The sequence below is a fragment of the Phoca vitulina genome, unplaced genomic scaffold, assembly GCF_004348235.1.
Source record: "Phoca vitulina isolate PV1807 unplaced genomic scaffold, GSC_HSeal_1.0 scaffold53, whole genome shotgun sequence".
NCBI lineage: Eukaryota > Metazoa > Chordata > Mammalia > Carnivora > Phocidae > Phoca > Phoca vitulina.
In genome coordinates, this window is record NW_022589756.1 from 7,705,060 (window position 1) to 7,730,015 (window position 24,956).

The 24,956-nt window shown below is 42.7% G+C and overlaps 1 protein-coding gene across 1 annotated transcript in view; it reads right to left on the minus strand.

The window, feature by feature from the left end:
- Positions 1-1,337: 1,337 nt before the first annotated feature.
- The window catches only part of CCDC25 (coiled-coil domain containing 25), a 41,026-nt gene continuing 17,407 nt past the window's right edge, over positions 1,338-24,956 (minus strand). The window contains exons 5-9 of the mRNA XM_032389034.1: positions 22,400-22,475; positions 17,649-17,752; positions 17,240-17,442; positions 9,152-9,197; positions 1,338-4,607 (exon numbers count right to left, since the gene is read on the minus strand). Of these exons, the coding sequence (XP_032244925.1) occupies positions 4,578-4,607; positions 9,152-9,197; positions 17,240-17,442; positions 17,649-17,752; positions 22,400-22,475 (459 nt within the window). The 3' untranslated portion in view covers positions 1,338-4,577. The remainder of the gene's footprint in view (positions 4,608-9,151; positions 9,198-17,239; positions 17,443-17,648; positions 17,753-22,399; positions 22,476-24,956) is intronic.

Sequence of the window (24,956 nt, forward strand, 5' to 3'; positions counted from 1 at the left end):
CATGCCAACAGCAGAGAAGTTTATTTCATCTGGCTCCGGGGCAGAACTACAGTCACAACAACTAAGGTGGGAAGTTCCTCAAGTAACTGATACTGTGAGATCAGAAAGGCAGAGGGAGGGGCGCCTGGGTGGCTCAGATGGTTAAGCGTCTGCCTTCGGCTCAGGTCATGATCTCAGGGTCCTGGGATCGAGTCCCGCATCGGGCTCCCTGCTCAGTGCAGAGCCTGCTTCTCCCTCTCCCTCTGCTTGTGCTCTTCTGTCAAATAAATAAATGAAATCTTTAGAAAAAAAAAAGGCAGAGGGAAGCCATCAACGTGAGCCAGAAAAAGAGGTAAAATCTATTCTAATGATAAACCATGGGTGACACGTGCTGTGAGATAGGTATTTGTATTTGCAGTGTATTCCTGAGGCCACCAAGTAAATGCATGGACCTCTACATTTTTGGTATGAAAATTCTGGTTTCAACTTATATTCTCCGTATTAGTTTACTCAAACACTGAAATCCAAGAATTCTCATAGCTAAGGCAGTTAAAACCAAAAGGATGTAGGTACTGCCCCGACTAGTGAGAAATAGGACTCAAAAATGTCTTCTAATAATCATTGAAGAATTCAAATATGCTTTCGCGGCTGGGAGAGACACTTGAATGTTTCTGTGGCTCCCTCTACCCCAAGACCTCCCCCTGCAAACATACTCAGTTACAGAAAAAGCACCACCACAGAAGGGGTCAAAATGTAAATAACGCTGGTCCAAAGCCTCTACATTCATCAGGGATACCATTCCAGGGCCTGGGTGACTCAGTTGGTTCAACTTCTGACTTCAGTTCAGGTTATGATCTCGGGGACATGGGATCGAGTGATGAACCCAGCGTTGGCCTTCTTACTCAGCAGGGAGTCTGTTTCTCCCTCCCTCTGCCCCTCCCCCATTCATGCTCTCGTTCTCTCAAATAAATAAAATCTTAAAAAAAAAAAAAAAAGATACCATTCCAGCAAGTCTTCAGAAGTGCAGCCTCATCCTGGTCAAAATCTCAGCAGACCCCTAAGAATTCTGGAAGGCGGGGTATCAAGTTGTAAACTTCGAATACTAGTGCTCAAACATCATGGCCCTTGAGATCCAGGGTTTTTGCTTCTCTTCCTGGAATTCTCGGGCAATCTTCCCTTCACCCTAAGTTGCTCTTTTCCTCCTGCTAAGGAGCAAAACTGACCGTTTGAAGGGTATCATTTCAGGCAGCCAAGAACCTCCTTCTTCCTACTCGCCTAAAAGAGGTATGCACATCCCATCAGTGAGAGACTTGGGGAAGCAAAGTGAAAAGTAAAATCACACACACACACACACACACTTGATTCTACTCAAACTATAAGCTTTTATTGTATTTTACATATCATTCCTCCAGGACATGATGAATATGCAGTTGGCATCTTCTCATTTGTGAAATGAATAGCGCGCCTAAGGCCTCCTGCTGCGTGCCGGGCCCAGGTGAGCGGAGAAGAGCTCCAAGTGAAGCTGGAATGGGAGGCTGCCTGGGCGCGGGCAGTGGCCTCATTTCTGAGCTGTCACACTTACTGGATGGAGTGAGATGGGCTGCGACTGACACTTAGCTTGGAATTTCAGTTTCTAATTTTACACTTCTGATTATAGGACAGTTTGATTGTTTTATAGTCTACATTAAGATCAAAAGGTTGCCCACTCACTGGGATTTGTTATTCACAATGCTGTATTTGAAATCAAATAGAGACAAAGCAGGCTTCAATATCACAGCTCAGGAAAAACTCAGGAAAGGAAAGGTGTTCTATTTCTGTGTCCTGAGCGGTTTTCCCCAGAACCTGTTCTAGCCCAGAGAACAAGGGCTTTGACTCTCAGATGCAAAGGTGGCGGGAGAGCCAGTCCCCAGCTGGAGGCCAGAGCTGAATTCTTTCTCCTCCTGCTCTGTGTATGCCTGCCACCTTCCTTCCTGAGTGGGGACACCATTGGCACTGAATAGTTTAAAGGCTCACCAAAAGCCGGGCTTCCAGAAAGAGTTAAAAGTAAAACAACAAAATAAACAAGAGCTACTGACAGGGTTCAACTAAAGCGTGCTGTAGTCCACACCTTCCAGACTCCGGTAAGCTTCCCCACGTGCGTTCCAGCACCAGCGCGGTGACGAAGCGCCCTCGCCCAAAGATCGTGACCCTAGATCAACAAAGGCCGGTAAGAAATGAATTCTAAAGCTGTAAAAGAGCTGAGCTTGTGAAGCAGATTACATAATGCGGCCCTCACTGGCATGCAGATCGGAGCAGGGAAATGAGACACAGTTAAAAAGACATACCCTCAGAATGCATGGAGTTGATCATAGGCACAGCTCCTAAATATAACGATTTGCAATTTTCCTACAGGTAGTTTAGGAAACGTGTCACTAGCAAGAAATGAGATGGTTTCAGCGGCAACAGTGTGACCTGTGGGCACGGAACCAACGTCCTCAAGAGAAAAGGTCCTTGTTTTTTCTGGATCCACGGGCGCTGGGGAAAAGACTGCCCCCCACACAGAGGCAGGGGAAATCAGCACAGAGCAGCTTAAGAAGTTCGAGAGCTAGGAATTAAACTCGGGCAATTCAGAGGAGAGGCTTTGACACTTGAAAGCAGTGTGAGGTGAGAATTAGGAGAGGTTTAAAATTCGGACCCCAGGATCTCTCACACTACACTGAACATAGACGTCTGCTCCAGAAGCTGTAACTCTACCTGCCGTAACGGCAGGCAGAGGAGTCCTTCAGAAGCGGTGGCAGGCTGAGGTAACACGGGTGAGGCCAGAGGCAAGCTCTCCCCATTCTAGATGTTGGCCACAGCGTGAAAGAAGTGCCTGTGGGCTGGGCAGGAGCCCTACCAGCTTCCACTCAATCCACAGAGGGCTTGGGAAAGGTCATCCACTTCAGCCCCCTGGGCATCTAGAGGGCAGACGCATGTGGCCACGAGGGAGGAAGAAGCTCTAGAAGCTGCCATGTTGAGCCTTGGATGGACGAGGTTTTTTATAGCCAGATCACTCCAAAACCAGCGTGGGGATGGGGATAACGAGCAAATTCTATGAGTTCATATATTAATGTCCTTCCAAATAAAAAAATGATTCTTTATTTTTACATTTCTAAAATCACAGAACTCCAGGCTGAATGTTATCTCACACACACACACACACACACACAAAAATCACTAATTTCTGGAGTCATCATATGGGAAAAATTTCCCATATCCCCTCTTCAAATCTGGCCGAGTTATGCCTCAGGGAAATTTTCCAGTTCCGCCCCACACACCGACTTGGGATAAATAGAAACACTGAGGTCGTTTAGTTTTACCCACAGTTCCAAAGTGCTCTGACAGGATAACTCTCACCGGGTTAGAATACAGTTAGGAAGAATAAAGCTGCGTGTAGAGTTCTGGGTGTGGTTAAAATGTGAATGTGTGCGCCTCCTGACCTGCGGGCTTTGTTCTCTTCTCCTTTCACTTGTTTTGTTTTGTTGCTTCCTACCGGGATTGCAACAAAAATATACCTTCTATTCAGAATCCCACTGGAGAGTAGGAGGTTCAGATGAGTAGTCCTGTTACATATTAAGTTATTGGGCCTACAACTGAGAAATCTGAACTCTGGGGATACAACTCAAAGTAAATATTGTCTCAAGGTAAATAAACAAATTACTTGGCTGGCTGGTGAAATGGTTCCTTCTAAGATCGTAACCCCAGCACGGGACGTTTGCTTTCTGCAGGTGCATCCCAAGACAAAAATCAGGTAACCTGACATCCTCAAAATGATTCAGATCATGCCTTCCTATTTCTCCCCTCAGCGCTGAGCAACAGCTCCAGAGCCTGGAAGTCGTCACGTATGTGGCTTGGGTTACTCGGCACTCAGGTAAACACTGCCACGTGCCCGACCGTGACTAACACGGACTACTTCTCTAAGCATGATGGTAACTAGGGGGGAGGCCCTCACTCAGGGAAAGGACGCGGAAGGTGGAAGCCAGGACAAGGGGAGAGCTGAGGACAACGCTGCTAACAGACTCACACGACACCATGGGACGGGAATACTGAAGCCGGCAATCTTCTGAAAATACCACTATCACCATCAAAACCCGTAAGCTTTCTTGTTCTAGTCAGGAAATCGGGGCCAAGGGCAACGTTCGCATACATTGCTCACTGATACATTCTTCTTAACACAAGTGAAGCTATTTTAAGAATATGAAAAAGCTTCTCAAGACATCTGTTCTCAGGGACAGACCACAGTAACAAATACTTCTCAGAGCTGGTCTGTTCTAAAGTCTATCCCAAGAACAAGGGCAGCCAACTATCATGAGGTACCAAGACATGTTTCAGCAAAAATATTTTCACTTTCCTCAAGTTATATGCTGTTTTTCAAGTCCAAATATATTATAAATATCTGATCCTTTTCCGTCGGCAAAAAAGGGAACACTTTTTTTGTTTTTTAGACTCCAACGCTGGTAATATTTGTGTAGAATGAAGGTAGAATTTTAGTTGTTTTTTTTATAACTCCAAACACAGATGAAATCAAACCGTCTGCAATTGTCCCGAAATTCACATCTTTCAAAGGTCCTTTCCTCCATTCACATGAATTCATCTGAATCATTGCCATCCTGCAGGAAACAAAAAAGTGAAACTGTAAAAGCCTTCAAAATAAATAACTCAAAATTTTAAAAATGTACACTATTAGTCTTAAGTAACAAGCTTCCTGATGCGTAACTGCAAAGTTCAGAAAGTGAAAGTAAAAAGTAACATCATTAAATTCACTCACCACTTCTCTATCTTAAAGTAGGAACTGTTTAGACTAGCTGGATTTCTATGGCATCATTGTATGGCCTGAATCACACAGCAACAAATGACCAACAGTTTCCAAATTATGAAGTAAAGGCCCACCTGCCCTAGGACAGGATGTAACAAGTGTGACGAAAACAAAATGTGATCACTCCAACAAATACAGCAAAATATGAATCCAAACAGATCCTGCCTCAAATCCTTATGCCAAGGATGCTGCCAATAGGCAATGAGGCAAACACATTTTTGGCCTAGATTCCATTATTTTTAGCCTCAAGGTTGTCACAAGAGGGATTTTTTTTTTTTTAAATAGGAAAAGTGATTAGGAAGCCATAGGCTAGGTACCAAGTTCAGTGGCCTGCCAAGTTTTTTATTAAAAAACCTTATATGATGGTATACAGTAGAACGGCCCTGATTTTATTGTGTGGCTTATAGACACGTCCTAAAGACCAAGGACAAAAGTAGAGCCCCAGACTCCTTTTTGATCTATTGCATACCCTGAGAAAACGGCCCTGGATGCCAACATTCACTAAGTGTCTAAGTTTGGGACATCAGCTTGAAAACGTCACAACGTGCATATGGCACTTGCTGTAGCTTCTCTTTCCCATGGCCTGATACCGGAGCTGAGAGAGAAGGGGAGGGCTCAGGCTTCCAGGTATATATGCTCTGCTCCTCCTTAATAGCTCTTATTAAAGATGGGCCAGGAAACAGGAGATCCCAGCAGGAAACGCTGGTTTCTGAGGTCTGCTTTGATCGCCGGTTTCTTTCAGTAGTTCTCTGTGCTTTTCATCAAGGAGCACAGCGAACCGAGGCCACGGCAAAAATGCCTTAGATAATTGTATGAAGAGCAAGCTCATGTTGGTATTCTATGCACAAACCAGAACTGTGACTGCCTTAGAGTCCTACGCTGAAATCATAGCATCAGAGATGTTCAAAGTCACCATCTATCTTGGAAGGTCAGTATTAGAACCTGAACACTGAGGTGGAAAAATGCTCTTGGACAATTTGGATTGGTGACAATGAAAGTGTGTCACTCCCGATAAAGGCTGTGAGTCAGATTTGAAGAGTGTCTGTCCCATGTGTCTGCGGATCTGTATTTGGGGATTACAGCAACTTTTAAATAGATATCTGAGACCCAAGACTTTATTTGGACAATTTAATTTTTTTTAGAGAGAAAAAGAGAGTGTGTATGAAGTGGGGCAGGGGGTGGGGAGGGGCAAAGGGAGAGGGGGAGAGAGAATCCTAAGCAGGCTCCAGCGCGGAGCCCAACGTGGGCTTCGATCCCAACACCCTGAGATCATGACCTGAGCCAAAATCAAGAGTCGGACGCTAGAACGACTGAACAACCCAGGTGCCCCTATTTGGCCAATTTTTATATTTAAGATTCCCTTTAAGAGTCAATATGTTTTTCAATATAGCAAAATAGGTTTCTTGTCATCTACCTATAAAGTGATAAACAAAATCAAATTGAAAGAACTGTTTACTGATAACAAATTAAAAGATTAGGAAGAAATTACAGATTGAAGAGGATTATTCTAAATAGGAGAGCAAGAGCTCAAAATTAAAACCAACTTCAGAGTGGAAGACTAATATTTTTCCTGATGAATTTATATAAGCCACATGAAAACTCAAGTCCTATCACATATAAACGCAGCTTTAACTGAAGATCAACTGATCATGCAGCCAAACTGGATCATAACAGGTCTGTACCCCCTTAAGAGAAGAGGGTTACAAGGAGAACGAAAACCTATTCTTTGGCAGTATGGGGGGAAAGCTGTAAGAGTCCTTCCACTGCAAGACAGAGTAAAAACTCCCAGTGCAAAACTTCCCTGGAAACATGAATCTGATTGAAATCTGGAGCTCAGGGACAGGGGAGCAAACAACAGACAGAGAGGAATGGCAGAAGAGTTAGGAGTCTTTTCGTCTATAAATCTGACTTGCTAATCCTGGACCGTATGTATGTATGTATGTATGTATGTATGTATTTATTTATTTGACAGAGAGACACAGCAAGAGAGGGACCACAAGCAGGTGGAGTGGGGGAGGGAGAAGCAGGCTAATCCTGGAGTTTGTTTGTTTGTTTATTTATTTGTTTGTTTGACAGAGAGAGAGACAGCGAGAGAGGGACCACAAGCAGGCAGAGTGGGGGAGGGAGAAGCAGGCTTCCTGCTGAGCAGGGAGCCCAATGCGGGGCTCGATCCCAGGACCCTGAGATCATGACCCGAGCTAAAGGCAGACACCTAACGACTGAGCCACCCAGGCGCCCCGCTAATCCTGGAGCTTTCAACATCTGTCGCTACTCAGATCATGTCTGTATATTTGTATGTGTGTGTGTGTGTGTGTGTGTGTGTATTAATTCCAAAAGAATGTCCAAAATTTAATAATCCACAATGATGGAAATGAAAATGCCTAAGATTAACATAATCCAGGTGCCCAATTTCTGCTGGAAAGTAGCCTCTAAATCACAGAAGATTTTTAAGCAACAATAACCACAACAAAGACATTAGACTGAGGTATGTTAAAGACTTCTGTTTAACTGTTAAGCTGTTTTAAGAGTTCCAAGAAATCTAACAGTAGTTTCCAGAAGGGATTAAATACATATCACCATTAATACTGAAACTCTGTGGGAAAAGAGCAGTTAAGGGCTGTATCGACAAGAAATTAACAATGACCATTTATATTCAGAGACTGAGGAACAACTTTCACATATATGCCCTTGTTTAAATTCTAGTGCAGACCCAGGAAGAAATTAAGTCTCCCTTCCACTGCTGATGAATACTCCTTCAGAGAGGTTAAATAACTTTATTAGGCTTATCCATGTAGTAAATGATAGCTTAGGGCTCTAACCTTCAAATTCAAGGTGTATTTAATTACATAATGCTACTCTTGAATTTTTCAAGAATAAATTACAAAGCTACATCTCTGACTCACAAAGGAGCCTCATAAATTTAGTTCTTCACAGAGACAGAAATAAGAATATTGTCCTTACTCATTTTTAGAAGGACATTAAGATATGAACAAGGTGTAAAATCCTACTAAAAACCCCCACTGATGAACTAAATATGGGGTCTGACTAGATGAGATGACCTTTAAGGGATCTTAAATTTTGTTAATTATTTCTAAGCATCTAAGGCAGTAGTGTGTAATATTATTTTCTTTGATGGTGGAAATGTTCTATTTCTGCACTGTCCAATATGACCACTAGCCACATGTGGCTAGTATGACTGAGCAGAGTTTTTAAAGTAAACTAAATTTTAATCAAATTTAAATGGTCACACGTAATTAGTGCCTAGTATCCTGAACAACAAGATCTAAAGCATACATAGTTGCCCCCTGAACAACACGGGTTTGAACCACACGGGTCTACTTCTACACAGACCCTTTTTCAATAAATATAGTTTGGGACTGTAAAAGTATTTTCTTCTCCCTATGACTTTATGGTCTTTTCTCTAGCTTACTTTATTATGTGAATATGGTACATAATACATATGACATACAAAATATGTGTCAATCGACTGTTTATATTATGGGTAAGGCTTCTGGTCAACAGTAGGCTACCAGCAGTTAAGTTCTGGGGGAGTCAAAAGTTATATGGAGATTTTTCAACTGTGTAGGGGGTTTGGCACCCCTAACCCCCTTACTGTTCAAGGGCCAACTGTATTTGTAAACTATACTATAAAATATGCAACATAGCAAATATATCCACCCAGTTTCGATTTTCTGCAGCCTGTTACATAATAGCTAAATTGGGCTATCTCCAGCCATTTCAAAATAAATTTTGGGAAGAGAGTACTCATGGACAGTAAGTCCCTGACATAGTTCCAATAAAATAATTAGATGCTGATACTAAGAAAATTCTTTCAGTACTATAATCTGGATCTCCATTTCTCTTATCTGAGGTCCTGAGAACATGAAATCAACCAATGTGTCACTTAGGCTGCAGGTAAGATCTTGGGGTTAATACTTCCATTTTGTTTTTTAATTGAAGGTGAGAATTTTGTTTTCAGTTGTAATATAGGATCTACAGTAACATTAATGTAGAATATTAATAAGGGCCCTTCTGCATGCCACAACTAGGAAAGGGGAAATGAGGAGCAAGAACGTTCTGTTAACAGACCTGCACATCATAACAGAGCCCGATGATTTCTTTCCGTGAGGTGACCTACTTAAAAACACATTGCCCCTCTTTCCCTCTTGGCCCAGGAAAAGAGGGGCAATGCCCAATAGAATGCACTTGAGCGTATGATGGTTGCCAAATCATGTCAAGCCATCAGCAACATGTGAATCAGTACTGGCTAGTCACTCAATTATTAAAAACTCTTAATTATTTTAAGGTACAACATTAAAACAAGTAACTTGAACATACCTGATTTGAAGACATATTCTCAACTTTCATTAGTGATGAATAGCTCCTAGAAGAAAACACATTTAAAATAAGGTTATCCAGGGGCGCCTCGTTGGCTCAGTCGGTTAAGTGTCCAACTCTTGATTTTGGGTCAGGTCATGATCTCAGGGTGGTGAGATCGAGCCCCACGGTAGGCTCCGCATTGGATGTGGAGCCTGCTTAAGTCCCCCCTTCTCTAAAAATAAACAAAATAAGGCTATCCAGCCAGCAAGTATTTCATGAACATTTACCATGTACCCAGCAGGGTCTTTCGGAGGAAAATATGATCCCTGCCCTCAAGGAGATTGCAACAAATACCTTTGAACAGTAAATAAGATGTGCACAGCACTTTACAGTTTAGAAAGTGCTTGCTCATACTCATTTCATGTCACTTCCACACTGTGAGGTAGGTGGCGTTATTCAGATGAGGAAACCCATCTATGGCCAAGAGCAAACAGGACTCCTTGCTGGGGGCGGACTGCCCGGACTGCAGAGGCTACAGGAACTCATGACGAGATGCACCAGCACAGGGGCAGATCCAGAGAATGGTAGGAGCAAAGGCAAAGAGATGGTATTTATAAAGACATCTCAAGTCCATTCAAGTGCAGTCCGAAGGCAAAGTAGCGGGAAATTAGGCTGGATGTGTGGGGCCCGATTATGTTGTCCTAACTGCGTGAGCTAACACAACGTGATCGGCAAGAAGCCACAATATAAGATGGGAGCAGAAGAGAGACATATGAGATTCAGCAAGTATTTATTAAATATCTGTGAGGTGTGAAGCCCTGTGCTAAGCCTGGGTGGAGGATGAGATGGGAAGAAAACAGAACATGATGAACAAGACAAAGCCTAGCCCCAAAGAGCTTACCAGGAGAGGAGATAAGACCTATTCAGCCATAAGTCTGCAAAAAGTTCAATTAAAAATACACAAAGAGACAAACGAAAGTGAGACCATAGAACACCAGTGTTTAATCTGTAGCAGACAGAAGAGAGGGAGAAGGGAAATTAAGGCAAAGAGATGAGTTAATAGTAACAGTATTTACATTTACCATTTACCAAGTATCCTTTATTTGCTAGGACCTGTGTTCTATGCTTCATAAATTACCGCTAATCCCCCAACCACTTTATAAGGCAAGGGAGAGTCTCATGCCTACTCAAGACACAGGAGGCAGAGCGGGGGACGTTAAGGAAGTCGTGCAAGCTCTCCCAGCTAACTAGTGGAGAAGCGAGCCTCTGAATCCACGTCAGATTCCTGAGCTCACACTCCTGCCATCATGCTCCATCCAGTCTGCTGCAATGTTCCCCCACTGAGGGCATGAATCCAGGCTGTTAACAGCTGTCCAGGTAAGAAGGGATAAATCTGAGAGGAATCAACGATGACATCAAGGTTTCTATCTTGGGTGATTTGAAGAAAATAATGCTACAGTTGAGAGAAATGGGCAAATGCTGCAAGGAAGGTGTGCTCGGTGTGGGGCATGTTGCATGTGAAGGAATGGTGAGACATCCAAGTAGAAAATACGAACTGTAGAAACGGAAAACTGAGAACGAGAGGGAAGGAGAACAGTCCCAGTTTGAGACAACCATCCGGGAGACATGTGGAGAGAGAGATTAGGCGAAGCTTGTCGGAGGACGTGGTTATCTCTAAGAAATACACAGGTAAGATGGAGAAGCTGCAAGAGCAGAGAGAGGCATGCTGAGTGCAAAGTGGGTAGAGCAGGGAATCTCAATCCTGGCTGCATTTCAAAATCGCCTAATGAAGACGGGCATCCCCGCGCCGCATTCAAGAACCACTGGGTCTGAGAGCCCACTTCGATGAAAGCAACACACAGAGTTACCCTTTGTTAGGCCATGCCTGTCCTCTGAGCTCTGTCCCATTCATCCATCTGCCTATCTGACATTTTTTTGGATACCTCAAGGTATTGTCAGATTCATATGTCCCTTCACTACTCATGGTCCCACACCAGTTTGGTTCTTTCCCAGTATCCCCTGGGCCCAGAGAACGGCACCGCCATCCATTTCATCTCACACACCAGAAACTTAGCAGTCACTCTTTTCCCCTGCCCGTCCCCTCCATTCGATCTAGCTTCAAATCTTGTCATTTTACCTACAAAATCACTTCTCCCTGGTCCACTTCTCTCTACCCCTCCACAACACTCCCATATTCCAAGCTACCATCACCTGTCTTGTGGACAACTAATAGTTTTCTAACTGGCCTAGCCACCCCCCACCAGGTTCCCCTTCCATTCAGGTCAGCAAAGTGAGCTTTCCGAAGCACAAACCTTATCATACAATCCCCTGCTTAAAAGTCTTTGATGATCTCACAAAAGTCTGATGAAGGATGAAGACAAACATGACACCAACAGGCCCCGTGTGCTCGGGCACTTTGATCCATGCATCCCCTCACTCCTGGGTTCCATACATTTGGGCCTGCCTTTCTAGTCCTGGATTCTGCCTTGCTGCCTCCCACACAGAGTCTTTCTTTGCACACCCAGTTCCCTCTGCTTAGAGCCCTCTTGCCACCCATCCCCCTTTTAACCAGCAAACATAGTTCTGATCTTAGCTCAAGCATCACTGTCTCAGAGAAGCCAATCTCTGTTATTTATACATCCGCAATATATTAACCAATCTTACTCACTGCATATGCAAAGCACCGGATCACACATAAAGGGATGCAAAGATGCATATAAGTGCCTCTTTGAAGGAGTCTGCCATTAAAACGGAGAGCTACAGCATACAGAGCATTAGTTATAGAAGGCAGCAGTGTTTGTGTGTGAGGGAGAAACAAAAGAAGGTCCAATTAAAGCAGTCATTTCTACACTGGACTGTATCATCTTTTTAATCATTGGTGTTTTACCTTTTCTACATGTTGCCACTAAACTCCTCCTACAGGTCTACTTCTTCCTAACATCCTAGGACACCTATGATGGCTCCTTATCACTTACAACCTGAAATTCTGTACTACGCAAAACCTTTTAAAATCCCTCTCCGATGTGCCTAATCTTTTATTCTTTTATTTGCCTATATATGACCTTGACTCTGGCCTTGCCAACCCGTTCCTTTCTTGCCTTACAGGCAGTACGGTGCGGACCTCAGGACTCCAGACTTGAGTTAGAATTCCTGCTTTGCCCCTTACCAGCTATAACTTTCCACACATTAACCATCTTTTTTTTTTTTTTTTTAAGATTTTACTTATTTATTTGACAGAGAGAGACAGAGCGAGAGAGGGAACACAAGCAGGGGAATGGGAGAGGGAGAAGCAGGCTCCCCACCGAGCAGGGAGCCCGATGCGGGGCTCGATCCCAGGACCCTAGGATCATGACCTGAGCCGAAGGCAGACGCTTAATGACTGAGCCACCCAGGCGCCCCCCACACATTAACCATCTTGCTAAACTCATCTTTGTCCCCAAATCCAGCTCAGGTTACTTGTCCAAACTGATGATCCATTCACCTGTGACTTGCCATTTTACCTGGGCCTTGTACTTGTCTGACTTCAATCACCCGAGCCTTGGTTTCAAATTTCGACCTCCCAGACTCCCAATTTTTAAATATCTCTATCTCAGGTAGCCACAGTCCCTATCTTTTTCTTTTCTGATCTGTTACTCACTTATCCTCTATTAACTACCTTTTTCTATTGTTTCTTCTGGTTTTAATATCCACATGGTGGAGCTTAATTTTGATGTTGATGTTTGTTATAACACCACAAAGCCCAAATTAGTGAATACAAGACTGAAACAGAGCAGGTGAGCTTTCATTTGGATGCAACCATGCATTCCACTACAGAGATGAAACGACGCAGCCAGGACACACTGAAGGGAGCCAGGGATGCTCTTCCCTAGCACCTGCCAATAAATGATGGTGTCCACTGGGAGACTCACCAGTAATCTGTCTAAAGGATTTCTCCAAATGCCGGCTCTCTCAAACCAAATGTAGACTGAGTAGAAGCTGTTCTGCTTCTCACTCTCAAGATCACGTCTAAGACACCAACTACTCTAAAAACCTGTGTTGAATCTCTGCTATTACCTCATCTTAATGTATGGCTTGCAGTGTAGCAGTCAGAGAGAGGAAGGAATGTGTGAGGAGTCTTCCCTACACCCCAAACCCCATGAGCTCCTAGGCTCACAGGGCATGTGTCTAAGGAGCTAACGAGTAAGATGGGTAAGTGAGAATATGCAAAATCTAAGGAAGGGGAAATTTTTCCCAATGGTTTAGATGAAGAAAATAAATGGTGAACAGACGGTATTAATATACTGCCCTCTCAACAACCCAAATATTTCTAAAACCTGTCTAAGAGGATGTTCTTTACGTAGACCTATTTACATTATCAGATCATCACAGTTCCTGCATGCTGAGGTCAAGGAGTAAAGGCTCATCGGCAAGAGCAAGATGGAGTTCTGTCTCCAGGGGCTATCATTCCTCGCCTCGGAGCAGAAGTCGTGCCTTCCACAGGGCGGGCTGGGCTTTGTTCATCGCTGAGCTGAGGGCCGACAGAGGATCCTGACTAGAGCTCGGAGAACTTGGAGCTGGATAATGGCAAGTCCATCCATTTCTTCTCCCAGTAGATATTAGAAATGAGAGGCTTATTGCCATTCTTGTTCAACAAGTTGAGAAAAGAAAGGGGACAAGAATCTAAATAATGGTTTTAGAATTGGAGGGAAGTTGGATATCTCCGGATATGAGGCTGTTAAGTATTTCTTTGCTGAAATCATCTGGAGGCATTGGGGATAACTTCTGGGATAAGAATATCTCTTGGTTTCTCTGCAGAATCCCCTTCAGACCCAAAAGTCGGTTTCTTAGGCATTCGCAGCAACTAAAGTGGACATCCCCTACCAGATGGTTCAAATAAAAGAACCAGCTGCTGGTGAAAGCTAATGAAATTGTCATTGTCAGAAAACCAAGTGAAAGACTTGAGAATGAGAAGATTCTGTAGGCCCAGCATTTGATCTCTTGGGTGGAAGAGTCAAAGACAGAAACTAAGGTGATGTATAAAGCACTACCAAGGTATAAAAACAGATTTTAAAACGGGTCAGAAGCTTAGAGCTTGTGGCTGGAACTTCACAGAAGCTGCAGGAGCCGGCACGCAAACAGGCAGGTCCCTGGTCTGTCGCTGCGTGGCTTCCCCGCGCTGCAGCCTTGCCTCTCACCCTCCCAGCTTCAGCAGCTTGGGAAAGCAAATCATTGCCGTGGCACAGGTTTCACAGAAATGAACGCATCAGCTGTTTCTGGTTTTCTGAGAGCCACGATCATTTATTAAAAAGAAAGCGTCAGGGAAAAACTGTGTAGAAAAACATGAACTAGAAAAGTGATTTTCCCATTTATTCCACTTACATTTTCCTTTTGATATTTATGGGCCAGAGCGATATAGGACAAAAATTTGTGTCTGAGAAAACAAATGGAAAAATTACAAGTGACGAGGGACAGCTTAGAAAATGGGACTGATCAGATAAATTTGCTTTTGAGGCAAAAATTTCATTCAATAACAATGAGAATTTTTTTCCCCCATCAACTTATTTAAATATTTTATGTGTTATTGATACTATAAAAGAAAATCTGGGAGATAAGCACATCGTGTTTTAGTTTAATAAAATCAAATATACAAAATCCCCTAAATTTTACTAGTACACAGCTTGTTTTGAAGCAAAAACAAAATGCATTTTAAGATAAATTCCCGTATCTATAAATTACTTGATTCATATGGAATAAATTTTACTTTAACGCTGAATAGACTGAACAGAGGCAGAAAAGAGTGGTTATAGCGTGTTGTGAGCTTGAGAATCAGACAAGACTAGCTCTGTGACTTTGGGCAAGTTACTTAACTGCTTGTCAGGCTGTTTCCTCTTCTAGAAAATGCAGGTAATAACAATATTTGCCTCATATTGGCTATTGTTAGGATCAAATGAAATAATGGAGCTAAATATAGTACAGGGTTTGGCAGATGACAAGTGCCCAAAAACGTTAGCTATTCTTTCTTGTTAAGTTTTTAAGTAAATTAAGTGATATTATATTCCTAACATATTATGTTTCTGAACAAAATTGTTAGATCTGTAGAGGGCACAAGAAGGTACGTTTTCACTCTTTTCCCCACTCCACACGAAAAACAAAAATGAATAAGCTACTCTCAATCCTACATTGCTCAAAATTCCACACATTTTACTGCGCTGATCGAGCTGATAATTTTTCTTTCACTCACAACACAAAGCAGACTCACACTAGGTCAAACCAAATCTGGGCATTCGTTTGTCTCGTGTCAGCAGATTATAACTCAGGATAACACTTCCGGAGCTCTCCATCTGAATATATTTTAAATGCAGCCACTTATCCCGTTTCAGCAGAACCTCCAAAGGAGCACGTGCATGTGGATAACTAAGAAATACCAGTACTTGATCATTATACCTACATTCTGACCCAACAACCTTTAATCACCCAGTGTATTCCAAGGAAACCAAGTCAGGACATGGCAAGACAGCTCATTTTGATCCTATGCCACTCCCAAAGGCACAGCAATGCCTTTTCTTCCCCCCCTTCTTTTTGGTATGCTTAACACAAATGATATCTACGGAGAACTGTGGGAAAATCTAGAAATCCTGTGAGTAGAAGTTGCAGGATTAAATTCCCTCTTTGACAAAGAAAACCCAGGAGTCTCTTTAGGTATAAACTATACATCTACTACAGATTCAGTGTGGTGGGCAGACTAATGATCCCAACCATAGATGTCCACATCCCAATCCCCAGAACCTGCAAATATGTCACCTCATCTGGCACAAGGGGCTTTGCAGATGTGGTTGGGTTAAGGATCTTAGATGGAGAGGTTATGGATTGTCTGGGTGGGCCCAATGTCACTGCACTGGTCCTCAACAGTACAGAAGGCTGTGGTCAGAGATGGGGCTGCGACTCTGGAGGGAGGGTCTCAGAGATGCCATGTGGCCAGCTCTGAAGATGGAGGAAGGGGCCACAAGCCAAGGAATGTGGGTGGCCTCTAGGAGCTGGAAAAGGAAACAGATTCTCCCCTAGAGCTCCAGAAAGGAACACAGCCCAGCTGACACCTTGATATTAGCCCACTGAGAACCACGCTGGACTTCTAACATATGAATGGATGGAACTGTAAGGTAGAAAATCTGTGTTGTTTGAAGCCACTAAATCTGTGATAATTTGTTATAGAAGCCACAGAAAACTCAGTCTGGATTCTCATACACTAGAAATTCAGGACTCAAGTTGTATTTTAACTACTATTTATCATTTTACTTATTTTTATTTGTTTATTTTTTAAAGATTTTGTATCTTATTTTATTAAGTAGGCTCCACACCCAACATGGGGATTGAACTCACAACCCCAAGATAGAGTCACATGCTCTACTGACTGAGCCAGCTAGGCACCCCCTACTATTTATCATTTTAAAGTGTAGTGCTTTGGGGTAGGCCTCATTACATTAATCACTTCTAACTTACGAAAAAAATTTTTTATTTTAAAAAACAGATTTTAAGAATTACTAGCATTGGGGCACCTGGCTGGCTCAGTCGGTTAAGTGTTGTTTGCCTTCGGCACAGGTCATAGATCCCAGGGTCCAGTGATTGAGCCCTACATCAGGTTCCCTGCTCAGCTGGGGGTCTGCTTCTCCCTCTCCCCTCTGCCTCTCAACTCCCCCTACACCCCCCATCCCTGCTCGTACTCTCTCTCTCAAATAAACAAATAAAATCTTAAAAAAAAAAAAAAAAAGAATTACTAGCATAGGCCTTCAGAGCTAAGACCACCTTATTCAAGTACCACAGCGAGTCAATGTTAAATCCTTAATATAACATCTTGTCTTTTCCTGAAGATGTTTACAAACCGAACTCTAAAGATGACGGTTTATCTAAGAATAAAATTAGCTCTTTTATTTCACACACACTCATATCCCGTCCCTATAAAAGGGCGTCATTTGACCAACGCCTCAGCATAACTGCCTTTTCCTAGACCGTCTCAGGCCCCGCGTCTGTTCTCTGTCCTGCCCTCCACCAGTATATCCTTCCTACGGGTTGGTCCCTGATGAAAATCAACAGCGAGGAATCTCCAAGGTCAACACCACAGCTCCGACATACCTAAGTTCGTCCATTTCCCGCTTCTTCTTCATCTCTTCCTTCTCTCTCCTTTTCATTTCCTGAATTTGGGCTTTTTTCTCATTCCTCTCTTCTCGGTCTCTGCATTCCTTCTCTGCGGCGAGGTCTGGGAACCGCTCCATTTTGGTCTTTTCTAATCGGTTCAGGATCTCATTCACTTTCTTCTCCACGGTCACAATTTTCACCTTTGAGGGAGATGGGAGGGAACAATATTGAATCTTTATTGTAGGTTTTCCCCCCCAGAACAGAGGCAACGCTTTCTAGGGGCCAAACAACCCAGCTGAAAAGGGATTTAGAAGGCATACGTCATGCTGAGCCTTCAACAATGAAGGCAGGAGACGGAAAAGCCTGGGGCTCCACGGCACCTCCCCTGGCGGCGCACAACACTTACATCCTTCTGCCTGTGAAAGCCTATCTGTCCCACATCCATGTCGGCTGTTTTCTTCAGGTTAGACCACGGTGTATATACCACATTAACGTTGTTCATCTTGCAGCCTGCCAAGAGAGACTGTCTTCAACATGAGGGCCGGAGCATACTGAGTTCCCTCACCCACTGGCCAATTACCAAAATCCAACAAAGGGAAAGGCTGAGTGCAAAACAGCCATTGACGGATTCAAACCACCAAATACTTTTTTTTTTTGAACCCACCCACGAAAGGCAAATGGTAAAGGTGACCAACACAATTCAAGCAATAGTGTTATGAAGGAAAGCAGGGGTCTGTGGATTAGCTTCAGGGACTTCTGAGACTCCCAAATGCTGAAAACAAAATTTATGATACGCATTTTTTAAAAAGAGAAATGGACCAAACAGGTTTCCCTCAGGTTCCCAATGGAGTCGTTGATTCAGTAAAGGCTAAACATCGAGATAAAGCAAAAAGCCATGGTCTGGGATTCAAGAGACCAGCACGAGACCCTGGCACCAACACAAACCAGCTGTGTCACTTAGGGAACGTGCCCAGGGCTCCCGGAATCTCATCTGAAACAGGAAGAGATCGGACTAGTAGAATTTTTTGTTTGTTTGTTTCTTTTCACAGTGGTAGTACCTCTTTTACCAAAGAAAACATATCAAAGTAATAAAAGCAGAGATGCTCTGGATGAAAGGGGTGCCGGGTACCCCATACCCCACTCATTCCTCCTACCACCTCCACCTCACATTTCCCCTCTGCCCTGGACCGCTTCTCAGGCAGCTTGAAGAATCCCAGTTTAATCACTGGCCCAACACTCTTTAAGGCCCTTTTCAGTATATTATATAGTTTATTAAATCACCACATACATTGGAGAAAACTGGTGAATAACTGCTTACTTAAGTGATCAAAATTAACATCATCAAAAATGGAGCAAAATGGCACCATGTGACTCCTGATTGTAACGCACAAGACTTCACTTATATGTTATTCCTGACTGAAAATGCATGTGATCCTACTCAAGTGGAAGCATCAGACCAACCCAAATCACAGGATATCCTACAACTGGTCTCCATTCAAAGTGTCAATGTCTTGAAAGACAAAGAAGTATCTTCAGATTAAAAGAGATCAGAGACATGATGAGTAACTATAACATATGATCTTGGATCAGAAAAAGAAATGCTAGGGTGCCTGGGTGGCTCAGGCAGTTAAGCTTCTGCCTTCAGCTCAGGTCATGATCCCAGGGTCCTGGGATCAAATCCCACATCGGGCTCCCCATGCTCTGCAGGGAGCCTGCTTCTCCCTCTGCCTGCAGCTCCCCCTGCTTGTGCATTCTCTCTCTCTCAAATAAATAAATAAAATCTTTAAAAAAAAGAGAGAGAAAAAGAAATGCTATAAAGGGATAGTAGCGGGACAACTGGAAAAACTTACATATGGACTGTATATCAAATGACAGTATTCTAGCCATGTTAAACTTCCTGAATCTGGTCACAGTAATGCAGTTACTTAGACAATGTCCTTGTTCTTAGGACATGCTGAAGAGTTATGAGGTCTATAATTTTCCTTCGAATGATTCAGCTAAAAAAAGGAATAATTAGAACATTATAGAGAGAAAGCAAATACATATGGAAAAATGATTGAATCTAAGTGAAGGGCATACAGGAGTTGTATTTTTCTAGCAACGTTTCTGTAGGTTTGAAATTTTTTTTTTCAAAATTAAGATTTAAAAAAATCTCCATGTGTGTGGTGCTACGGGAGATCCAAACATGGATCAGATAATGGGTCTTGTCTTCCAAGACTAAAGGAAAGCAGGTAAATACATAAATAACCTCAATGAAAAGCAGACTTCTTCAGGGCGCCCGGGTGGCTCAGTCGGTTAAGCGTCTGCCTTCGGCTCAGGTCATGATCTCAGGGTCCTGGGATCGAGCCCTGCATCAGACTTCTTGCTCAGCAGGGAGTATGCTTCTTTCTCTCTGCCCTCCCTGCCCCCCCACCCCCAGCTCTCGCTCTCTCTCAAATAAATAAATATAATCTTTAGGAAAAAAAAAAGAAAGAAAGAAAAGCAGAACTCATCAAATGCTATTGGAAAGGTACAGGTAAAGTCCTAATGCTGCTCTGAGAGGGCAGTGGTCACCCACGCTGGAAGAAGGGAAAGGCCCCATCAGAGAGGTTAATACAGTTTAGTGGTTAAGACAGAAGACTTGTAGGTCAGACTGACTTCAAATGCACCCACTACCACACTTCAGAGCTCTGAGACGTTGGGCAGGTTCCTTAACTCCCTTAAGCTCAGCTCACTCATCTCTAGAATGAAAATAATAACACATATCTCAGTAGGGTTGATAAGTGAAATAATCTGTGAAGTTTTAGCATGTAGTGCCAGGCATGTAATTAATGTTCAAGGTTAGCTATTACTACCATTACTACAACTACTGGGTGGACCCTGAACCTAAGCTTGCATCTAGACACGGGACGACTGAAAGGCAGACAAAACTGAGGACAGAGGAGACAACATAAGCAGAGATATATGGTAGGAAAACAGCCAATACGTGCTTTGGCTGGAGGGTGAAATATGTGAAGGGAAAAAAGCCTGTAGTCAGAGCAGAGATGCTTAACTTCTAGCTTAAGAAGTCTGGATTTATATGTATAATTAAGGTGAGGCGTGTCACAGAAAGTATCTAAGACTTTAGAAAGTTTAATCTGGCAAAAGATTCCATGAATAAACTGACTGACCAGATTCTACGATGACAAACAAGTTTAACCCAATTTCCTTGGTTCTGAGAGCCAAAGGCAGTCTAGCCGGGGGGAATATTTTAACTGCACAGCAACGCAAATGGAGCATCCTCAGCATCCTCTGCTGTCAACTCATGAGTGAGGCTCCTGGGCTTAGCTCCTTATTCTGCTAAGTGAGCTCTCACTGTGGAAGGCTGAAGTGGAGAGCAGAGAAGGGCAGTGTCATGACTCTTCTGCCTTTTCTGTTTTCTCTAGAACTAGTAAACTATAAAGAGATTAAGAATAAAGAGGCCAGGCCCAGAATAAAGAGTCCAAAGACCCTTTAATAAAGTCACATCTGCTAGCCAGGGGCATGGAAAGGGAACAAGATCATGTGAAAGAGGTTGCAACACACAAGAGGATAATGATTGTTTTAATTTTATTATTTTTACTTTAATAACTGAAGCTCGTGACTGGAAATCTTAAAAACTCTGTTCTGCTCATAAAAATGGAATGTCCTAAAAGACTAACTGCAATTTAATGATTTACAGCGTTGAAAACCAGTGACTCTACACAACCAGACTTCTACTTTCTTTGGCTAGGTATCTGACTCAGTAAAGCTGTCCAACTTAGTCTAAGTGATGAGGAAGGGGTACACTGGCCAACTCTTATCCTGTCATCTCCAACCCTGGTACCTACTATCAGCTAAGTGTTTGCCCTCTATCCAAACCATATTTCTTTCCAACCCTCTGGATAATCTCTCAACCTCACATCAAACCAAACTTACCTCCACTCTATCTAGCTCTGTGTCCTACACCCCAAAATCCAACCTACTAGCTCAACCATTCTTAGCAGAACACCATCTCCTGGCTCCCCTTTTTAACTCCCACTTCCTCCCCCAAAATTGTCCTTCTTGACCTGTACTGACTACTGACCAATTAAATCTACTACTGACAGGGGCGCCTGGGTGGCTCAGTTGTTTAAACGACTGCCTTCGGCTCAGGTCGTGATCCCAGGGTCATGGGATCGAGCCCCACATTGGGCTCCTATCTCAGTGGGAAGCCTGCTTCTCCCTCTCCCTCTGCTGCTCCCCCTGCTTGTGCTCTCCTGCTCTGTCTCTGTCAAATAAATAAAATTCTTAGAAAAAAAAAAAAATCTACTACTGACAAAACTAAACAAGCACCAAGCCCAGAATTACAGGCCTCCCCTAAAACAGGACAATTGTTCTCAACCAACCCTCTGTACATATTACAATTTCCCGGAGAACACTGGAAAAATACAGATACTCATGGATCACCCCAGACCAACTAAATGAGATTCTTTGGGAGATAAGAAGATCAACAGACTCGATACCTTCACAATATACAGGGAGAATAAAGTATGAAAGAGGAGAAGGAGAGAAAAAAAAAGTAAGAAACAGGGATATAGAGACTTGAGTTCTAGAATTTAAGAACAAATGATGGAAAGAAAGACATCACACAGCATTAAAAATAAAGCCATGACACACATCTCTTGCTTAGCTATTAACCTAACCTCATTTCCAAAAGCCCCCCACCTTTTTTTGAAGATTTATTTAAGAGAGAGCGCGCGTGCACACGCATTGGGGGAAGGGCAGAGGGAGAGAATATCCAAGCAGACGCCCGCTGAGTGTGGAGCCCCACGAGGGGCTCGATCTCATGAGCCATGAAATCAGGACCTGAGCCGAAAGCAAGAATCAGTTTGACTAAGCCACCCAGGCACCCCCAAAAGTCTTTCTATGAATAACATCAAGGGTAGGCAGGTTTAGACAAGCTTCTAGTCAAGGTAAGGGGAACACAGTAGAAAGAGCTGAGAAAGGACCACGAACATGAGAGGGGTGGAGAGATTAGCTTTCAGTTCTCAGACAGGCAGCAGAACAAAACAGGGGAAAGGTATATTACATATTATTCATTTGACTCAAGCCCAAGTCACTGACATGTTCTCTAAAATGTATTCAATTTCAGATACAGATATTGGCGTTAATTCTGAAAACACCTCTAAGAGAACTGACCTTGAATGCTATTGGCCTTCACAAGATGGGCACAGTCCATCAGGACTTCCTTTGGTATGTCTTCTATCTTCTCCCCCTGGAACATAAAAATAAACCAGATGGTCCACTACCTTGTCACTGATCAATACTGGAGCACTTATAGGGCTTTACTGCCTTACTAGGCAAAACTTTATTAAAAGCAGAGGCTCTTCACTGTATTTCAGAACACTGAAAAATGAAGTCTATTATGGGAATGTTTGAGAGAAGGCAGTACAAGTAATATGGAAAATATTAATACTTAATAAGTGGGTGAAAAGGGTATAAAAGAAAACCACTAAAGTACTAACTGTAATTATGTCTCAGGAACTTTCTCCTCTTTCTTGTCACTTTCTTCTCTTCATTCTTTCTTCTGGAAACCTTGTGGGGAAATGGTGCCTATTTCTGATAATTGGAAGTCTTCTTTGCTGAGGTCCCTATGACCTTCCTTTCAAAGAGATATCTTATGGTCTTGAGTCTCAAACATCGTTTGAGGTAGGTCATCCATCAGCCTTAATTAGGAACCCCGCTCTTGGTGTGTTCAATATAACCACCCACCCTAAGGGAAAAATAATATTGACTCATTTTCTGTACAGATATTGTAACAAAGTCAAAGCTGAAAAAGCAAAGCCATTCCAAAAGAACAAAAATATTTCAAAGGCCGAACAAGTGGGAATCACCTCAGTACTGGCTCCAGCTAGGCATGGGATTAAAGCAGCACTTCTGTATGGGAATGAAATGTGCCACCTACCTAAATAACTGGAGATAAATTAAGTTTATTCCATTATGTTTCAGAATTTTTTTTGTTTGTTTTTAAAATGTTTTAAAATGAGGATCTCTCAAATACATAACGTTGACCCAAAAAAATACGTGATTTAAGTTTGCCACTACTTTAATAACATAGCTCATAATGTGCAATTCCCTGACCACTTAAAGAAAGGATTCTGAATTTAGCATCTTGATAACACAATGTCATTACTAAGAGTATCAACCATTACACTAGGCCATAATATGGTGATAGTGATGCCTTCGGGAGAATCAAAAATACACAGAAGCAGACTGACCCTATTCTAGATAAATCAACATAATTAAAAAACAAAACAGCTACCACTTTTGAAGTACCCACCATGTGCCAGGCACTAAGTAAACAGCCATATGATAAAGATAGTATTATCTTCACTTCAGCAACGATGAAAATGAAGCTTAGCAGGGTTAAGTAACTGGGCTAGGGTCCCCTAAATCTAGTAAGTGACAGAGCTGAGAGATGAACCCAGGCCCAAGGGTTGTAGCAACTGACCCCAGAGTACAGTGCCTTTGGAATTCTTGTGGAAATGTAGTTTCTTGGTCCTGGATGTCAGCCTACATCCTCATATCCCTTCTTGCTACCTGTGTCTGTCACTATTCCTGAAGCAAGCTCATCTTCCTGTTGGCTACTTCTAATATAATACGAGCAGACTTAAAAAAAAAAAAAAAAAAACAATCCTTCAGCTTAGCGTTATGCATAAAGTCAGAGTGAACTCTGACTGGAGAGTCTGAGGTGCTCTCAATACATAAATGTCAGAATTTTGACTGTGGGCTTTGTGCCATCTCTGTCAATGAGGTAAGAGACCTCTGGACAGCTAAGGGTTTTCTATGGGTTTTCAAAAACCAAAGAAGCCTAGGAAAGAACACTGCTGAATATCTCTGATCTTCAAGGTCTGGGTTGAATTCAACTGAATTCAACAACCAAAAAGTTAACACATACGATGCTTAACATGTGCCAGGCATTATTCTAACTGCTTCAGTCATGCTAGCTCATTTAATGGTCACAATGGCCCAAGAAGATAGGTACTGTTAGCTCCCTCTTACAGATGAGGAAACGGGCACAGCTAGGTGACTTGCTCAATAAGTCACACAGCTAGTACGCAGGACAGCTAGGTCTCCCCTCCAGCAGTCTGGGTCCCCAACCGCTTGGTTTTACTCCATCTCCAACACTCACTTGGTACCTACTAAGTACAAAAGGCTACGCCACTTACTGCAGATCAACCAGATAAACAATCCCTAAAAAGCACATATTTTTATTGAGCACATGATGTTGCTCCCAAAAGAAAATGAAATTAAACTTCTTTTCAAACAAGGAGTAACTGGTAGTAAGTGTACTTGGGACTACCACTATTATTTCCATTTTCTGACACAGCAGAGTCTAAAGGAAAAGAAAAACTTAATCTGAACCAAAAGGAAACTTGGTAACACCATACTCTATTTTCTCTAAACTTAAAATAGTTCCAAAATGGCAAGACGTTGCCAAGGAGAATCCAGACTTTTGTTCCAGCAGAATTCACAATCTTCCTCTTTTTGACATGGCTCATAATGTGCTTTACAATACAGTTCTCAAAAACATAAAGAGTATAAATAAAGATGGGGCACAGTGTATAACCCTGCTAACAGATTAAGAAGTGAATATTATAATCATAATGAAATAGCATCTTATACTTATTTAAAAATTGTCAAAAGGTTGCTATTTTTTTTAAGTTGTAAAATCCCGGAAGGGTTTGGAAAACCT